The sequence below is a fragment of the Ailuropoda melanoleuca genome, chromosome 5 (assembly GCF_002007445.2).
Source record: "Ailuropoda melanoleuca isolate Jingjing chromosome 5, ASM200744v2, whole genome shotgun sequence".
Lineage (NCBI taxonomy): Eukaryota > Metazoa > Chordata > Mammalia > Carnivora > Ursidae > Ailuropoda > Ailuropoda melanoleuca.
The window spans coordinates 45,366,070-45,383,540 of NC_048222.1; the positions used below are offsets into that span (position 1 = coordinate 45,366,070).

Here is a 17,471-nt window from a genome sequence, read left to right on the forward strand (position 1 = left end):
TTTTCTCCACCCCCTCTGGGATGCCGATGATTCTGACATTGGAACGTTTCATTGAGTCAGTAATCTCCCGTTACCTACATTCCTGAGCGTGGGTTTTTTTAAGTCCAGATTCTATTTTAGCTTTCTCTTCTACTAACCCATCCTCCAGTTCGCTGATACGTTCTTCTGACTCAGTGACCCTGGCCATCAGAGCCTCTAGTTTTGATTGTATTTGGCTCATAGAATTTTTAATTTCTGCCAGATTCACTCTCATTTCCGCCCTTAGAGATTCTATATTCTCATTAACATTTTCGTTAATACTTTTTTCAAGTCTACAAATCATCTCGACCATTGTTACTCTGAGTTCCATTTCTTATAATTCGATTATATCCATATCCATTAGTTCTGTGGCAGAGGCCACAGACTCATTGTCTTTTCTTTGCTGGGGGGGATTTCTCCTTCTCGTCATTCTGATGAGGAGAGGTTGCGGGGGTTGTCCAAAGCCCAAATTATTGACTGGGACCCAGGCCGTGCGCCCTTGTTTTATAGGGATCTTAGGGATGTGGGCTTCTTGATTTTTCAGCCTGCCGCGCTGATACTCAGGCAACCCTGTTTGGGTAGAGTCTCTGTGTCCCCTGCGAGGGGGGATGGGGGTGGGCACACTGTGAGCTGGTCTTTCCAGGCTTTTGTTCTCTGGCGGCTTTCCCTGGCGGTTTGCTGTAATATATATATAATATATATATTGCCATATTATAAATATAGAATTATGCATATATACATAAATTCATGACATATAATGAAATATTTAAATATGTATATATTTACATACACAGACACACACATATTTCAACATGATTGGCTTTCTGTGTAGTCTTATGTGTTTTATTTTATGCATTTAAAACTATTAATCTGTAAAGGTATCTCTGTATCTCACCAGATTGCCCAGGAGGACCAGGGGACATAAAAAAGCTCAGATGCCCTGTTCTGAATGTAGCACCAACCAAAGTTGTCTCCACTGAGAGGAAGCTGGTCAGGGAATAAATAGCTACTGATTTCCTCCTCCCTTGATCCTTAGCTGAAGTTCCCTACTCTCTGAGCCCTCCAGAAGCCAGGTCAAGGGAGACTCTTAGTACCTTCATAGAGATTACCCTACAAGGACAGGCAGCAGAGTAGAGGGGAGGGAGCAGGCAGTGCAAGTTACCTGGAGGCTTTCTCTTCTTTTCCTCCCAGTGCTGTGTCACTGTGCCACACACTTTGTGCTTCTGTCACAGTAATGGTATTTTAATGACTTCAATTCAGTTCTGCTCAGAAAACATTTTTGAGTACCATTTTTGAGTACTCAAGAATATATCTAAGATTCATATATTATCTTGTTTAATACTTGAAAAGTGGATATTAGCATCTTCATTTTACAGAGCAAACAAGCTTGGTCACACAGTTAGCAAATGATAGAATTGACTTGGCAGAACCTTTTAACACTTCTGCCTACAACATCTTTCTAATCAACTCATGCGGTGGGGAGATGAAAGATGCTGAACTACAGAAGAGAGGTGATACAGGTCTGCAACATTTGTACACAAGTGTGTCAGGTGTGGCTAGAAGCAACAGGCTTGTGCAACTTTATGTTTGGACTCTAGGCTATCATAAAGAAAAGAAGTTCAAGTTTAAACAATAGTGAATACTCTAGGCCTATAAATAACTTGAGACCTATTTACAGGAAAATTTACCAGAATAAGCTTAGCAGTTTTTCTTCATTATGAAGGCTTAACGTTTTCTTGTATGTCCTTATCCCCTTGTGTGTACCCATGAAAGTTACATTCACATGAAATATGTATTTCTTAGACTTTTTTTTTTTTTTACATTACCACTGCCCTAATTTAACACCTCACAGTTGTCCTTGTCTTTTGCAACAGCCTCCTAGCCCGTTGTCCTGCCTCTCATTTCTTCTTCTTTAGTAGAGTGTATGGATAGTAGGTTGTAGGTGCTAAAATCCTATTCCAAATCCTTACAGCTTAATCAATCTTTATATGTATTAAATAGTACAAATTATAAATAAATGTATATAATAAAATATAATTTAATGAATATTAAATAAAATTTAAATGTTAAAATAAACAAAATATTAAAATAATTTAAATATTAAATATTTAAATATATTTAATTTAAAACATATATTTAATTTTTTATTTAAATTCAATTTATTTAACATATACTGTATTATTAATATCAGGAGTAGAGTTTAGTGATTCATCAGTTGCATGTAACACCCAGTGCTCTTTACTTTAAGTGCCCACCTTAATGCCCATCACCCCAGTACCCCATCCCCAAGAAGATCTGTCCTGTTCCTCCATGCTGCACCTCTAGTTTCTCTCTTGCCTGGTCAGACCCATTGTAATTGGAGAGCTGACCAAGTCCAGTGAGTTCACATACCACAAAGACTTGATTCCTAAATCTCTATATCCATCTCTTTCTTAGCTTCAGACTCATTGCCTACTGCATGTCACCACATAGATTGATGGGCCAGGGCAACTCAAACTCAGCATGACCAAAAAGAACTCATCTTGTTCCCCTTAAAAGTTGTCTCTGAACTTATCAGCAAATAGTGCTGGAAAAATGGGGTATACGTAGATAAATAAATGAACCCATATCTCATGCTATATACAGAAATAAACTCAAAATGGATCATAGACCATAAAACCTACATCTTTAAAACTTGTAAAATAGAATGTAGGATTTAAAATTTTGAAACCTTGGACAAGGCAATGATTTCCTAGCCAAGACACGTAAAGCTCTAACTATATTAAAAAAAAGTTTGATACATTGGACTTCATCAAAATTAAGTACTTTTTGAAAGCATAATTAGAATTATGGAAAGACAAATCACAGACTGGCAGAAAATATTTGCAAATAAAGTATGTGATAACGGACTTAATTCAAATTAAAGAACTCTCGCAACTCATTAATAAAACAAACAACCCAATAAAAAATCGACAAATAATTTAAGTAGACATTTTACCAAAGATATGTTCTTATAAGTACATGAAAAGCTATTCAACATTATTATTCATTGGAGAAATGCAAATGAAAACCATGAGACTCCACCACACACCTGTTAGAATGGCTTAACTGAAAATTAGTAGCATTACTAAAAGCTGGTGAAGATAGAGTGCGTTTGAAACTCTTAGGTTGCTAGTGAGAATTAAAAAGGTATAGGCATGGTAGAGAAGTTTGGCAGTTTCTTAAGAGCTAAATAAATACTTCCCATACAACTGAGAAATCCTCAGTCTTTACTCATGACAGATGAAAACAAACGTATACATAAAGACTTGTACTCGAATGTTCATAGCAGCTTTATTCATAATAGCCACAAACTGGAAACAACCCAAATGTCCTCAGCCAGTGACTGGGTAAACAACTTATTACATACAATGGCATACTACTCATGATATAAAGGAGCAAACTACTGATCCAAACAGCAAGATGGATAAATCTCAAAAGCATTATGTTAAATGGGAAAAGGCCACACAAAAGACTACATACTATGTGATTCAATTTATGTAGAATTCTGCAAAGGCAGAAAAAAACTAAAGGATCAGATCAGCAGTTGCCAGATCTGGGATCAAAGGAAGGGGGACTTCAAAGATACATGAGAGAACTTTATAGGGTGATGGGAATATTGTATCTCTTGATGGTGGAGGAAGTTACATGACTGTATATGTTTGTCAAACCTCAGAACTGCATACCTGAGACAAGATGGTGGCAGCATCTACGCAGGGCGGGGGGACTGGCGGTGGCAGAGGCAGCAGTGCTGGCGGTGGTCCCAGCTGCAGGACTGGCAGTGGCCACAGAGACTTGTGGGACAAGTGGAAGATTGATGATAAGCCTGTAAAAATTGACAAATGGGATGGATCGGCTGTGAAGAATTCTTTGGGTGATTCTGCCAAAAAGATCCTTCTGGAAAAGTACAAGTGTATGGAGAATTTTGGTCTGATTGACGGTCACTTTACCATCTGCACCATCTTCTGTTTCTTTGCCATAGTGGCTTTGATTTGGGATTATATGCACCCCTTTCCAGAATCTAAGCCTGTTTTGGCCTTGTGTGTCATATCCTGTTTTGAGATGACAGAGATCCTGACCATTTATACTCATGTAAGGATAAGGCCCACAGGAAAGATCCTATAGGAATGGATCCTGATTATATTTGGCAATTGCCCTCCAGTCTCAAAAGGTTCAATGACAAATACATTCTGAAGTTGACTTTCATGAGTGGAAGAACAAATCAGCATCGAGAGTCTGAGTACAACAAGTCCATGGCTAAGTTTTTTGACCACAGTGCAACACTGGTCATGGATGCATACAAGCCTGAAATATCCAGGCTCCATCACATTCTTGCCACAGAAAGAAAAATAAAGGGATGCCTTGGTCGCTCAATTGGTTAAGTGTCTGCCTTCAGCTCAGGTCATGATACCAGGGTCCTGGGATCAAAGCCCCCCATCGGGCTCCCTGCTCAGTGGGGAATCTGCTTCTCCCTCTGCCTGCCGCTCCCCTTGATTTTGCTTTCTCTTTTGCTCTGTCTCAAATAAATAAATAAATAAAATCTTTAAAAAAAAAAGAAAGAAAAATAGAACAGCCAATTCTAAAAGCAGCCATCTTTCTGGTGGATGATGCTGAATTTCAGGGTGAGGGAGACAGAAGCAGAGAAACTAAAGTGGATAAAGTAAGATATGTTAAAAATGGCCCTGTCTTGTCCTGAACTTTTAGTCTATTCTGGATAGGATTTCTAGTTCAGATATGAGAAGTTGTAGCTCTGATATCTAACTTTAGCCTCCTTCGTCTGCTGATTGCATTGTTTTGCTTTGCTTTTCTAGAAAAGCATTTTTGCTAGCAGCCATACAGGCTTCCTCCTTCATACCTAGCAGTGCTTTATATCCTATAGCTTTGTGCTGTGCAGCTTTAAAGACTCGGTTTTTAAAAATTGTTAACCTGTTGCTGACTTTCTTGTGTTAATTCCTGTTTCAATAGCTATTGCCCTTAATTTGGGATACAACTTCTTGTGTATGACAGCTTTCCTTCACACACCATTTTTGTGGGTGTCTATATATCTGACTTGGGGAGAATTGGGAAAAACACAGCTTTTTAATTTGTTTAAAACAGACTTTCTGCCTGTTACATTTTGTGCTCTTAACCAATTAAAGAAGCCGGGGCCATTTTTAATTTTATACTGTCTATATTTTCCACTAGTATATCCCTGTTGATATGTTCGTGCCCTTTATTAACAGCCATTTTCTAAATTTTTTTTCAATAAAAGGAAAGAAGATGTGAAAAAAAAGAGAGAACTACATGGCTGAAATGGATTAATTAAAAAAAAGATCCTTCCTCCCCCACCCCCCAGATGACTTCTCCTTCAGTGTTCTCTACCTCAGGAACTGGTTCCACCTTCCATTGAGGTCCCCAGCCCTGATAACCTGTGTGATAATCTATTTTTCTCTTTCACCCCACCAATACAAGCAGTGGCAAAGTCAAACAAACTGTTCCTCTTTTAAAACTCTGAATCTCCCTTCAACTCTGCATCCCTACTGGTTTGTTTTTTGTTTTTTGTTTTTTTTTGTCCACACCATGTTCCCCTCTTGCCTGGATTACTGTGACAGCCCTGACAGGCCTCTCTGACCCTGGCATCGCCCCTTCCACTGCTGTTGATCAACCTATCAGAAAGGCCCACTTCCTCATGGCATTCTCCTGCTTAGAAATGTTCAGTATTGCCTGTTCATTGCATATAGGATTAACACCACCCTCTGTGCATATCTGGCACTTGTTTATTTTTTCATTCTTATTTACCATCCCCCTCTCATATACACCCTGTGCATTTGAACCTCACAGTCCCTCCTCAGTTTGTGTGAAGCATCTATGGTTACCAGCATCAGTTAAGCAAAAGCTTTGTATGATATCAGGAATTCCCTTACTCCACTCCTCAGTTTCCAGACTCTATTCAAGCATGCCATCACTATGGAAAGGCTTCCCTGAAATCTCTGTCTGGGCAACACACCCTTCTCTGTGTCTCCATGGCACCCCACGCATGCCTTGACATTGAACTTGCTGAATTGTATATTGTAAGGCTGAGCTTATTGAATGCAGGTCTGTAATTTTTCATTCACTTATGCCAAGAACTCAGCAGATTTCTTATTTTATGGTTGAACCAAATTTTGTTGGGCAAGTGTTCAATAGAAACATCCACAAGACAGAATTCCTGGACATAAAGGAACTTTCTTGTAATGGGGCTGTTAGGATGATGGAGTGGACCTTACCTGAAGTTTTAGATTCCCTGGTGTTGGTACTCCCCCTGTCACCACACAGGCTCTGAGGACCTCACTCCCTGCCTCTGCTACCCAGCAATGCTGTTCTTCCAAACAGCTCCCTACATCCAGGCCCACACGGATTTTCTCTTACCCAAGTTATTTCAGGCCAGTGGTCCATAAGTTACAGACTGAAACTATTGCAGAGTTCCTCGAGGGAGATTATTAGAGAAATAAACAAGATGTTTTAATAGGGAAGGTAGGAAGGTGGTGACCAATTTGCTTCTACTCCAAATATAGAGTAGTTTTTATCTGCTTGTCTGATCAACCCCAGATGTTAACCTGAAGGGTAGCATATAAAGGGCTCTAATTTTCAACATTTATTGCCTGTGAGCAGCTCCCTCTAATGCTATTAGGGATTATGTGCCCTCATGAAGGAGAGAAGTAAAGCAAAGAATGTGTGTGCATATGTCTTCAGGAAATGCTGAGTAGCCTGCAAGTTAACTTCCCAGCTTTCTCTTCCAGAGTGAACTCACTTCTCCCCTAATAGTCAAAAGGCTCTGACTCCTGAGGAAATGCATGTGTTAAGTAGGTGACTTTGATGCAAGACAAGAACAGGGCTTCGTCCTGGCTAAAGGTCGATTGGGAAGATAAATGCTCCCTCTGTGTCCATACTTCACACCAGTGAACAGAGTGATAGTCAACCTGTTTATTTTCTAGCAAAGGAGACATGGCCATGTGACACGTGAAGAAAGAGCCTGCATTTACCTCCCAGATATTTGACCCTGTCCTTCTGAGAGCCACCGGGCATATTTCAAGTCTAAATCCACAGGAGAGCGTTTCCAGAGCACATGGCCGAGCATTTAGATAGAGATGAGGAAACAACCTGAACGGAGATGCATTAAAGAAATCCAATTCCATGACCTTCATCTGTGTCAAGTACAACACTCGCATCTCATGTCATTTTTTGGTAATGCGACTTGACTGTCATTTTTCTTTTAATTTTTCTTCTCACCATACTGCTCAGTAGTTTCTATCAAGTTCCTACCTTAGGAGTTCCTCTAGGAAGCACACAATTAATCTTTTGTAGACCTATTCACCTAGGTTTGAAGGTAGTTTTTACAACATTCTTTCCTCTGAACCCAGAATCTCCCTGGGGAGTGTGTTTATTGAGCCAGGGTCCTCGATGAAAGGAATGATGGGTTCAGTACAGCTCAGGAAAACACTTAGAGCTTTTTGGTTTCAATTCAGAGGGGGTGATTTTCGGAGATGAAGTTAATGACTGGTCAAAGTATATTTTGTTTATAGAAATCTTGACTCTCTGTGTGTCTGTCTGCATTTGTTTGAGGGGCCATGTGCCCTTGTGAGGTGGGGGATGGGCACTCTCACTCTCAGCCCAAACAACATTGTGTTGTAGGGTCATGGCTTCCTAAGTTGTTGTTGTTAAATAGCAGAAACCTATTGTCAAAATCTCATAAGAAACCTACCTATTTAACAGGTAAATTGGTAGGTATTTTAATAGCAAAATCAAGTTGAATACTTGATATAGAGTTAATCAATGAAAGCAGGGAAGTATATTTGAGGAACAGAGAAAGTTGATTGATGACAATTGCAAACTTAGCAGTTTTAGCAATGACTCCATTTCTTTTTTTTAATATTTAGGTTGTAATGTATCAAGAAAAGCTAGATTTACATAGGTTAGTAATTGCAAGTTCTACATTTTTTTTAACAGCTTACCGTATAATCTCAGAATACTCTTCAATTAGAAGAAAAGGCCAGGGAAGCTTCATTCTGAGGGCTCAGTAAAAACGAAGTTACCTGAAACCTCCAACGAACACACTGGTATTTTCCTTTATGTAGAAATTTGGGAGTTAACACATTTGCATGTCAACATGCTTTAGAACAGTCTGACAGATAATTGAGTGTTCTGGTGCTACAGCATATGGAATTAGCACACTCTACCCTGTCTCTGCCACTAAAAGCAGCAAGAAATCCTGGACAGGACACATGAAACATCTATTTGAGGACTCTGAAAAGCAAATGGTAGCAGGCAGATTGGGAAAGGAGACCAGAATTTGAAGTTCTACCACACTGATGATGAGGGAGTCTCTCTCTCTCTTTTTTTAAGATTTTATTTTTAAGCAGTCTCTACATCCAACCTGGGGCTTGAACTCATAACCCCGAGACTGAGAATTGCAAGATTCACAGACCGAACCAGACAGTTTTCCTCTGATGTCACCTGATTCTGACTCAAATGCAGGCACAAACCTGGAGGCGCACACTAGGTATGGAAACAAAAACTGAAGAGAACTCTTCTCTTTCTCATCTGAGGAGCAGGGAAAGGGCTCCTTCAGGTCAGAAAAAGTGGGAGGCATCTTTTGGATTTCCCCTCTTCTTGCATGTCCTATCTCTAGGCAGCACCGTGAAAATAGTGGTGACCAGAAAGAGGCCTGAAATTCTAAGGGGAGGGAATCTTTTCTGACCGGAATACTGTGGTCCCAAGAGTATGGAGTGAATCTCCATTGATGATATTTTTTTCTCTCCTGTGCTCTCACTGCTTGGCCCTGCATTCAGACACAATTGTGGGAAGTTCACAGCAGAGCAGGGAAACAAAAATCCCAGCTTTCTAGTTGGAGGACCAAGAAGAGAGGCCACAGAAACCATAGAGTATTGGGAGATTAAGGAGAGACAGAAGGTCAAGAGAATAATTGCAAAAGTTTGTATATGAATTTTTGGGTTTACTTCTGAACTACACATGCCTGAATCTAATTCTAAACAGCATACCATAGGCTTTGAGAACCAAGCTGCAGGCTAGATCATCATCATGTTGCCAGACTGGCTCCTTTGGCACATATATAGGATAGATCTAGATAGCACAGTGCTTTGAAACGTGAACTGATATTGAAGTCATAGCCCATGGAAGGCAGATTAGAAAATGAAGGGAGGGAAAACAGAGGGGGAGATTAACCATGAGAGACTATGGATGCCGGGAAACACACTGAGGATTGTGGAGGGGAGGGGGGGGTGGGGGGAATGGGCTAACCCAGTGAAAGGTATTAAGGAGGGCATGTATTGCATGGAGCACTGGGTGTTATACGCAAATAATGAATCATGGAACACTACATCAAAAGCTAATGATGTACCGTATGGTAACTAACGTATCATAATAAAAAAAAAAAATCCTTAAAAAAAAAAAAAGAAAAAAGAACTTGCAGCCTGAATCTAACCTAGGTGATTGCTTCTTAAAACAAAATCAATATTATTCTTAAGATTTATACAAACCTGGAGTCTTAAAATATTCAAAATGTCCAGGATACAATCCTAATTTACTCAGTATTTGAAGAACCAGGAAAAAATTAACATTCAAGAGGAAAGATAATCAGCAGAGTCCAAACTTAAGAAGGCACAGATGTTGGAATTATCAGACAGAGACTTCAAAGCAGTTAGTATAATTGCACTTTGAGAAATAAGGTCTAACATTCTTGAAATCAATAAAAAGAATGTTACAGCAAAGAAATAAAAGATACAAAGAAGAACCAAAAGGGAGATGAGTGAAATAGATAAAAAGGATTTATAACTGGAGATACAAACTTCCAGTTATAAAATAAACATGTCACAGAGATGAGAAGCACAGCATAGGGAATATAGTTAGTAATATGGCATTAAGGTTGCTCGGTGGCAGTTGATGACTGCACTTGTGATGTGAACTGAATAATGTATGGGATTGTTGAATCATTATGTTGTACACCTGAAAATAATATAACATTGTATATTATACTTCAATAAAATTTTTTAAATAAAAAAAAGAAGAACCAAAAGAAAATTAAGAACTGAAAAATACAATATCCAAAATTAAAAAAAAATCACTGGATAATCTCAGTAGGAGAATGTAGATGACAGAGAAAAAAGCTAGTGAGCTTGATGATAGATCACTAGAGATTATCCAATCTGAACAACAGAGAGAAAAAAGATTGAAAAAAAGATAAACACAGCCTCAGGAGCCTATTGGATAAATACAAAAAATGAGATTGGAAAACGTGTGGATCAAAGACATTTATATGCATTAAGTCTAAACTGCTTGTACAAGCAGGGGAAAAGCTTTCCTTGATGAGCTGGTAGGTTATTGCATAAAGACAGTGAGAAAAATGTAGTCTATCACTGCATGCTTCCCATCATTTTGGCTTCCGGGAAACTGAGTTAAATTCCAGGCCCAGCTATCACCACAAGTTGGGAACCTTACAGACAGCTTTTTCATTATTTATTTCCAGTGCAAAAGGCAAAGAAATAAATAAAAGAGATAAAATTAGAAAAGAACTAGCAAAACTGTGGCTATTGGAAGATGACATGATTGTCTTTATAAAAAATGTATGGAATATAAAACTTATTCCAGAACTGATAAATAAGTTAATTTAGCAAGATTGATGACTACAAGGTTAATATAAAAAAATCAATTGTATTTCTAAATATTAGTAATGACCAATCAGAGAATGAAAATTAAAAAAAAAAATCAGTGTAACTTATAAGAGCATCAGAAACTACAGATACCTAGGAATAACTTTAAGGAAAGAGGTGAAAGACCTCCAGAATAAACACTACAAAAACATTGCTGAGAACAGAGCAAATTGAAAAAAAAAGTTATGCTACATCCTTTTTGGTTTTTAAATGTTGAACCAACCTTGCATTCCTTGTGTGAAATCCTCAGTCATGGAATGTCAATCTTTTATATAATTCTGGATTAGATTTCTTAAAATTTCATTAAGAATTTTTGCTTTATGTTCATGAGGATATTATTTGTGCTTTTCTTATGAGACTCATGTTTTGATATCAGGTTTATGCTAATCTCATAAAACGGTTTGGGAAATTTTCAATCCTCTAGTTGCCAAAAAAAAGTTGTGTATGATTGGTATTATTTATTCTTTAACCTGAGAAGCTATCTGGGCTGGACTTTTTATTGTAAGATTTATAATTATTAAATTAATTTCTTAAATCAAGGGATATTCATATTATTTGCATCTTTATGTGTCAGTTATGCTAATTTGTATCCTTAGGATTGGCCCATTTCATCTGATTTGTCAACTTTATTGGCAGAAAGTTGTTCATAGGATTCCATTTTGTTTTTTTAATGTGGTATCTCTAGTGATGTCATCTCTTTAATTCCTACTTTATTCTTTTATTTTTGCTCAATCTTAACAGGATGATAAAATTTCAAAGAACTAATATTTGTTTACATTTGTTATATTGTTTGTCTATTTTCTATTTCATTGACTTCTGCTTTACTCTTTCTTCCCCCATCATTTTGCTTATGTTGTTTTAAAATTGCTCTTCTCTGTTCAGCTTCTTAAGGAAGAAGTTTAAATTATTGGTTTTATACTTTCCCCACTTCAGACAATAAATTTACCTCTAAGCACTGCTTTGTTTATATCCCACAAATTTTCAACTGATATGTTTTTATTACCACTTGGTTTTATGTATTTTAAAATTTCCTTCATGATTTCTTCTTTGACCTATTAGTTATTTAGGAGTGTTTGGCTTAGTTTCCAAATATTTGAGGATTTTCCATATATTTTATTACTATTTTTGGGTTCAAGGCCATTGTGTTCAGAGACCATACTCTATGATTTCAGTTTTCTTAAATTTACTGAGCCATGTTTTGTAGCTTAGTATACAGTCTCCTTCAGTGAATTCTTAACACAGTGACTTGTGAAGAGGGTGTGTTTTGCTGCTGGGTGGGTGCAGGGTTCTCTAAATATCATTAGGTTAAATTACTTGATGATGTTGCTTAAGTTTCTATTCTTACTGATTTTTCTTTACTTCTTCTATTGATTACTGAGAGGGATATGTCAAAACCTGTCACTATGAATTTGAATTGGTGTATGTTCCCTGTCTGTTCTGTCAGTTTTTGCTTCTTGTATATTGAAACTCTGTTATTAGACAAATGTATTTTAGGATGGTTATGTCTTCTCACTGAATTGACCCTTTATCATTAGACAATGTCCTTTTTAATCTCTGGCCCTTGTTTTGAGGACCATTTTGTTATCTATAAAGCCGCATATGATTAGTTTTTGCATTGTAATATTTTCCATCTTGAACTTTGAATTTTTATGTCTTTATATTTAAAGCATACCTCTTGTAAACAGCATGTAGTTTGAACTTTATTTTTTATCTAGCCTGATATTCTCTAGCATTGAATTAACCTTAATCCACTTTCAGTTAATGAATTATCAACATGATTGACTTTAAGTCCACTATTTTGCTATTTGTTTTCTATTAATTGACTGTATTTCAGTATTCCATTTTACTTCCTTTACTGGCTTTTTATTTATATCACTATTCTATTTTTTTCTTCATGTTTGCTCTAGGGATTACAGTATACATTCTTAACCTATTACAATGTACCATGAATTAATATTATATCACTTCACCTATAATGTAATTAACTTATAATAAGATGCTGCCATTTACCCTATTCCATTCTTTTTCTATTGTGGTCACATGCTACTTCTATAGTATAAATCTATAATACATTTTTATTGTCTTTTCAAAGGACACTTATATTTTAAATAAATTAATCTTTTATATTTTACCCACATATTTGCATTTCTGTTGGTTTTCATTTCTTCATGTAGACCATGGTTCCATCTGGTATAGTTTTCTTTTAATCTGAAGAACTTCCTTTAACATTTACTATAGCAGAGGTCTGCTGGTGATGAATTGTCTCACTCTTATTAACACTTTTATTTTTGAAGGATACTTCTGCTAAATATAGTATTCTAGGTTGATGGGTTGTTTTATTTTAGCATTTTAAAGATATCATTACATCGTCGTCTAGTTTGCACTATTTCTATTGGGGAAGGCAGTACTTACTTTAACCACTGTTCCCTGTAGATAATATGTGCTTTTCTTTGACTGCTTTTAGGATCGTCTCTTAATCTCTGGTTTTTACCTGTTTGTCTCAGGTGTATGTGACTGTGGTTTTCTTCGCCTTCTTCCTATTTGGGTTTGTTGAACTTCTTGTATAGGTTGCTATTTTTCATCATATTTAGATAAATTTTAGTCATTATTTCTCCAACTCTCTTTTGGCCCTATTTTTCTCTCCTTTGCTTTTGGGACTCAGATTATATGTATATTAGCTTAATGTTTTCGCACATGTCACTGAGATTCTGTTCATTTTTTTCAGGCTTGTTTTTCTGTTTCAGTTTTGATGGTGTTCAAGTTGACTTTCTTTTGCAGTGTCAGATTTATTTGTGAGCTCATGTAGTGAATTTTTTCTTTCAGTTATTAATTTTTTTAGCTCTAGAATTTCCAGTTGTTTTTTAAATAATTTCCAGTTATTTACTGAGCTTCCCAATGATGTTCACTTATTATGTCCATCTCTTAAAAAAGTCATTAAACAAATAGCTATTTTGAATTTTTTACTAATTTTAAAATCTCAGTCATTTCTGGGTCTATTTCTATTGATTTTTACCCCTAGTTATGGTTTGAATTTTTTATGCATCTATTATTTTAGTTAGATGCATAAAAGAGACCAAACACTCCTAAATAGCTAATATTTTTTAATTATGTCCTGGATATTGTTGAAAGATTGCATTTCATTGTCTTTCTTTAAATAGTTTTGTTTCTACAGGCAGTGAAACAAATTGCCAGGTTGGTTTCATACCTTTAGCTTTATCAATAAGGTTTATTAAAGCAAGTTTAGATGAGCTGTTACTACAACTGGCTAGAGTCCCAGTTGATTGACTGGGAGTATTAGTCAAGGTCTCTAAACTGTGGCTATTCAGAATTCCTCTGTTTTGCAGCTCTGTGTGATTTCTGGAATCTCCATGTAGCTCACATATTGCCTGAACATATACAGCTTAGGACATGTTCTGAGCATATACAACTTAATATTCTGCCAAAGGGTTAACGGGATCCCTCTGTGGGTTTCTTTTTTCTGCTTCTTTTTTTTTTAAGATTTTATTTATTTATTTGACAGAGAGAGAGACAGCCAGCGAGAGAGGGAACACAAGCAGGGGGAGTGGGAGAGGAAGAAGCAGGCTCTCAGCAGAGGAGCCTGATGTGGGGCTCGATCCCAGAACGCCAGGATCACGCCCTGAGCCGAAGGCAGATGCTTAACGACTGAGCCACCCAGGCGCCCCCCTCTGTGGGTTTCTGCAACTCTTCTGTGCAGCTTCTTCTTCTGTGTTACCCTGTGGTACAAATCAACCTACTTCATCAGTCCCGAATTTCAGTCTATACCTATTCAACACATCAAGACCTCAGAGATCTGCTTGCAAACCACCTCCCTACTTTGTTGTACAGAAACTAACTGGGTGGGAATGTGGGTGGTGGTGGTGATCACCACATAGAGTTTTTGGTCTTCTGAGATGACAGTCCTGTGCTATTTTCCAGTGACTCAAAATAGCTTATTCGTGTATTTTGTCTAGTTTGAGAGTTGTTTACAACAGCAGGGGTAGTCTGGTACCAAGTGTGCCCTCATGATTAGAAGCAGAAGTCTCACTTACTTGTTTTTTACCAAGTTCAACCTATTATTTAAAGTAGCTAGAGGTTAACTAAATCCAACTGCTGTTCCTTCTCACTCTCCTTAAAACAAGTCAAAAACATATGTGTCCAACTAAAATTTCAAGGGCTACGATTATGAAATATATGTAATTAATACTGTTGTACTAATAAATTCTACTCTGAAAACATAAACAGGCATTTAAGCTTGAATTTTGAGTTTGGCATAGCAATTTTAAAAACTCTTCAAGAGAGAATTTTAAAAAGGCAAACCAGCAGCTTTCTATAGATTAAATATTGGGAGCTGTGTGTGTGTGTTTCCTCCATTTGGAAGCATTGATTTCTTCTCTGCCTGGGTTTTTATGTGATGCACTGATTGACGTGGCTGCCTTAGGATGGCAAGTCCATTGCATTTCATTTTTATCATCTCCAAACATCTTGATTCAGGCCTCAAAGTCACTGATTGATTACAGTGCTGTCCTGAACATTGTGATGGGTTGTTTTGTTTTTAAAATTTAACCTCTGTGGCTAGAGTGAAGAAGTGTCTATTAGTTTGTGGACCTACTTTTAAGTGGCTACTTCTGTGATTCCTTATTCAGACTTCCAGGATTTGTGATTTGTGGTTCTTTAGGCAAGTACTAGCAGAAGTTCATCCCTCTTAGATTGCTCTTTCTTCTTAATAGAGACAAAGAGTTTTCAGGAAGCAGAGAACTCCCCTCCTCATTTTCTCCAGGTCACATGACATGCAGGGGCATTCAAGGTTAACACGTCACAGGACATGTCTCTGAAGAGTTAACCACAATCTTTGGCTTCCCATTAATGCACCAAGTGAGCAAAAGCTGAGTTGAGCACAGCCTGAGCTCAAAGATTATAGAAAGAAAATCTGTAGGAATCTCCCCTTGTACTCTCAAGCTCTGCTTTGTCTCTACCAAATGTTTGTCACCTTTGTTCAGTTTTGAGGACTACTTCTCAGTTTCTTGCTAGCCGCTCGTCTAGGTCTAGGTATTGCTTAGGCCTAATATACAGAGTAACTCGTATGATTTCAGCTTTTTCCCTCTGGTAGAAGGAGCTGGGATACGTGTACAGAATCTGTAGATAGTGAATAGGAATCTGGTTATATTTTAGTATCTTTGACTTGGCCGTACTTGGTCAGGTTTTCGGTTTTTTCTATATTTCTTGAGAATACTAAAGCTACATTTCTTTAAAGAGTAGTTCCCAATTCAGACTTCCTCCTTAGTTAATCTACTTGGATTAAGACATTTTGATATATTTTAATTTTGGGACTCCAAACGGGCACTTTTTTCCTTTTTCAGTTTTCAGTGCAATATAGATTGTTCAATAGTGGCACAAAGAAATTGTATTATTCATTTAATGTTGAAAATACTCTTAGATAATGTTTAGGATCTATTGATGTATTGCTTATTTTATTTGCTCTTAGAGTTCAATGTTTTCTAATTTCATCTATGAGTAATCTACAAATATGAGCAGCTCAGGCATCCCTCATGTTGTGACGCTCTTAACTCGCTGTCCTGGGATATACTCTTGGGAACAGCTTTGTATGGAAAACAATGGAATGAGAGGGCTAAAGAATTCCTCTGAATTTTTCACATGTAGAAATATATGATCTGTCAGACCCATTTGCCCTTAGGAGGTCTCATAATGACCTAGTAGTACAAGGGAAGTTGAGATTTCCCCGAGTCTTCCTGTATTCATACCTGTTTCCTCCCTTTCCACTGTGACGGTTTGTTAGGATTCTTGCCTCAGACAAAAGGTTATCTAGTCTTTTAAAAAATTTCCAATTTTTTGGAATTGGTATCAATCTTTAACTTCCCACTTGCAAAGAAAGAGAAAAGGAAACTCTTTAATAATAAAATAATAATAACTAAATTTAGTACAAGTCTGAATTCACAAAGGCCTTTCTAATGAAGACCTTAAAACAACCCTGGGAGGCAAGCAACATTATTATTACCACCATCGTACAGAGGAGAAATGGAGGTTTGTAACCATATCATACAAAGATGTTACAGAATGTAAAAATGAGAATAACCTTACAAATGAGTAGAGAGATTTTTAAATTTTGAACATTAAACTTTGCTTTTGATTGAACTAAGAGAATGGAAGGGATCTGTGAGGTTCAGCTCAGTAATCTTATTTTTCCTAGACCCAGGGAGCTAGGGAGCTGCCAACACTTGAAGGACTCTTCAGTGTCACAGCTGGAACAGGGCGCCCTGGATAGAAAAGCAACCTCCAGGGCAGAGCGGACTACCCACGTTCCCAGCTAGCATTTTTCAACACTTCTGTCCAGACTGGACATTAGAAGAAGGCTTGGCTCGTTGAGGGCACAGTAAGGGCAGGTATATCTGCCCTAAAGTCACTTCTGCTCTAAGGCATTGGGTCTTTCAAGACCCTCATTAAAATGCAACTCTGTGGTGTAGGAGGGGAAAGACACTGAGGCAATAGGCTCCATGATCACACCAGCATGAATTAGGTCGTCTAATTGGTTTGCTGTTACCTTGCAGTATGACTTCTGCAAGGTGACAGCTGCCTGGGCTGGTGCATTTTTATTGGGCAAGAAAGGAAATGAAAGGCTAAGGTGCACAGGATTGAAGAAGGTGAACTTAATTGGGGCACCCTGATGGACAGTCCTGGAGAGTTCAACAGGCATTGGACAACTGGGTTTGGCAGGTTAGGAGAACACCAGGCTTT

General features: G+C 37.6%; 1 protein-coding gene across 1 annotated transcript; it reads left to right on the forward strand.

Annotated features, from left to right (window-relative positions):
* The first annotated feature begins 3,732 nt into the window (after positions 1–3,732).
* LOC100476335 (signal peptidase complex subunit 2-like) lies at positions 3,733–4,418 on the forward strand. The gene is given in 2 exon segments (XM_034661706.1): positions 3,733–4,126; positions 4,129–4,418. Coding segments are annotated over 2 exon segments (684 nt in total).
* The last annotated feature ends 13,053 nt before the right edge of the window (positions 4,419–17,471 follow it).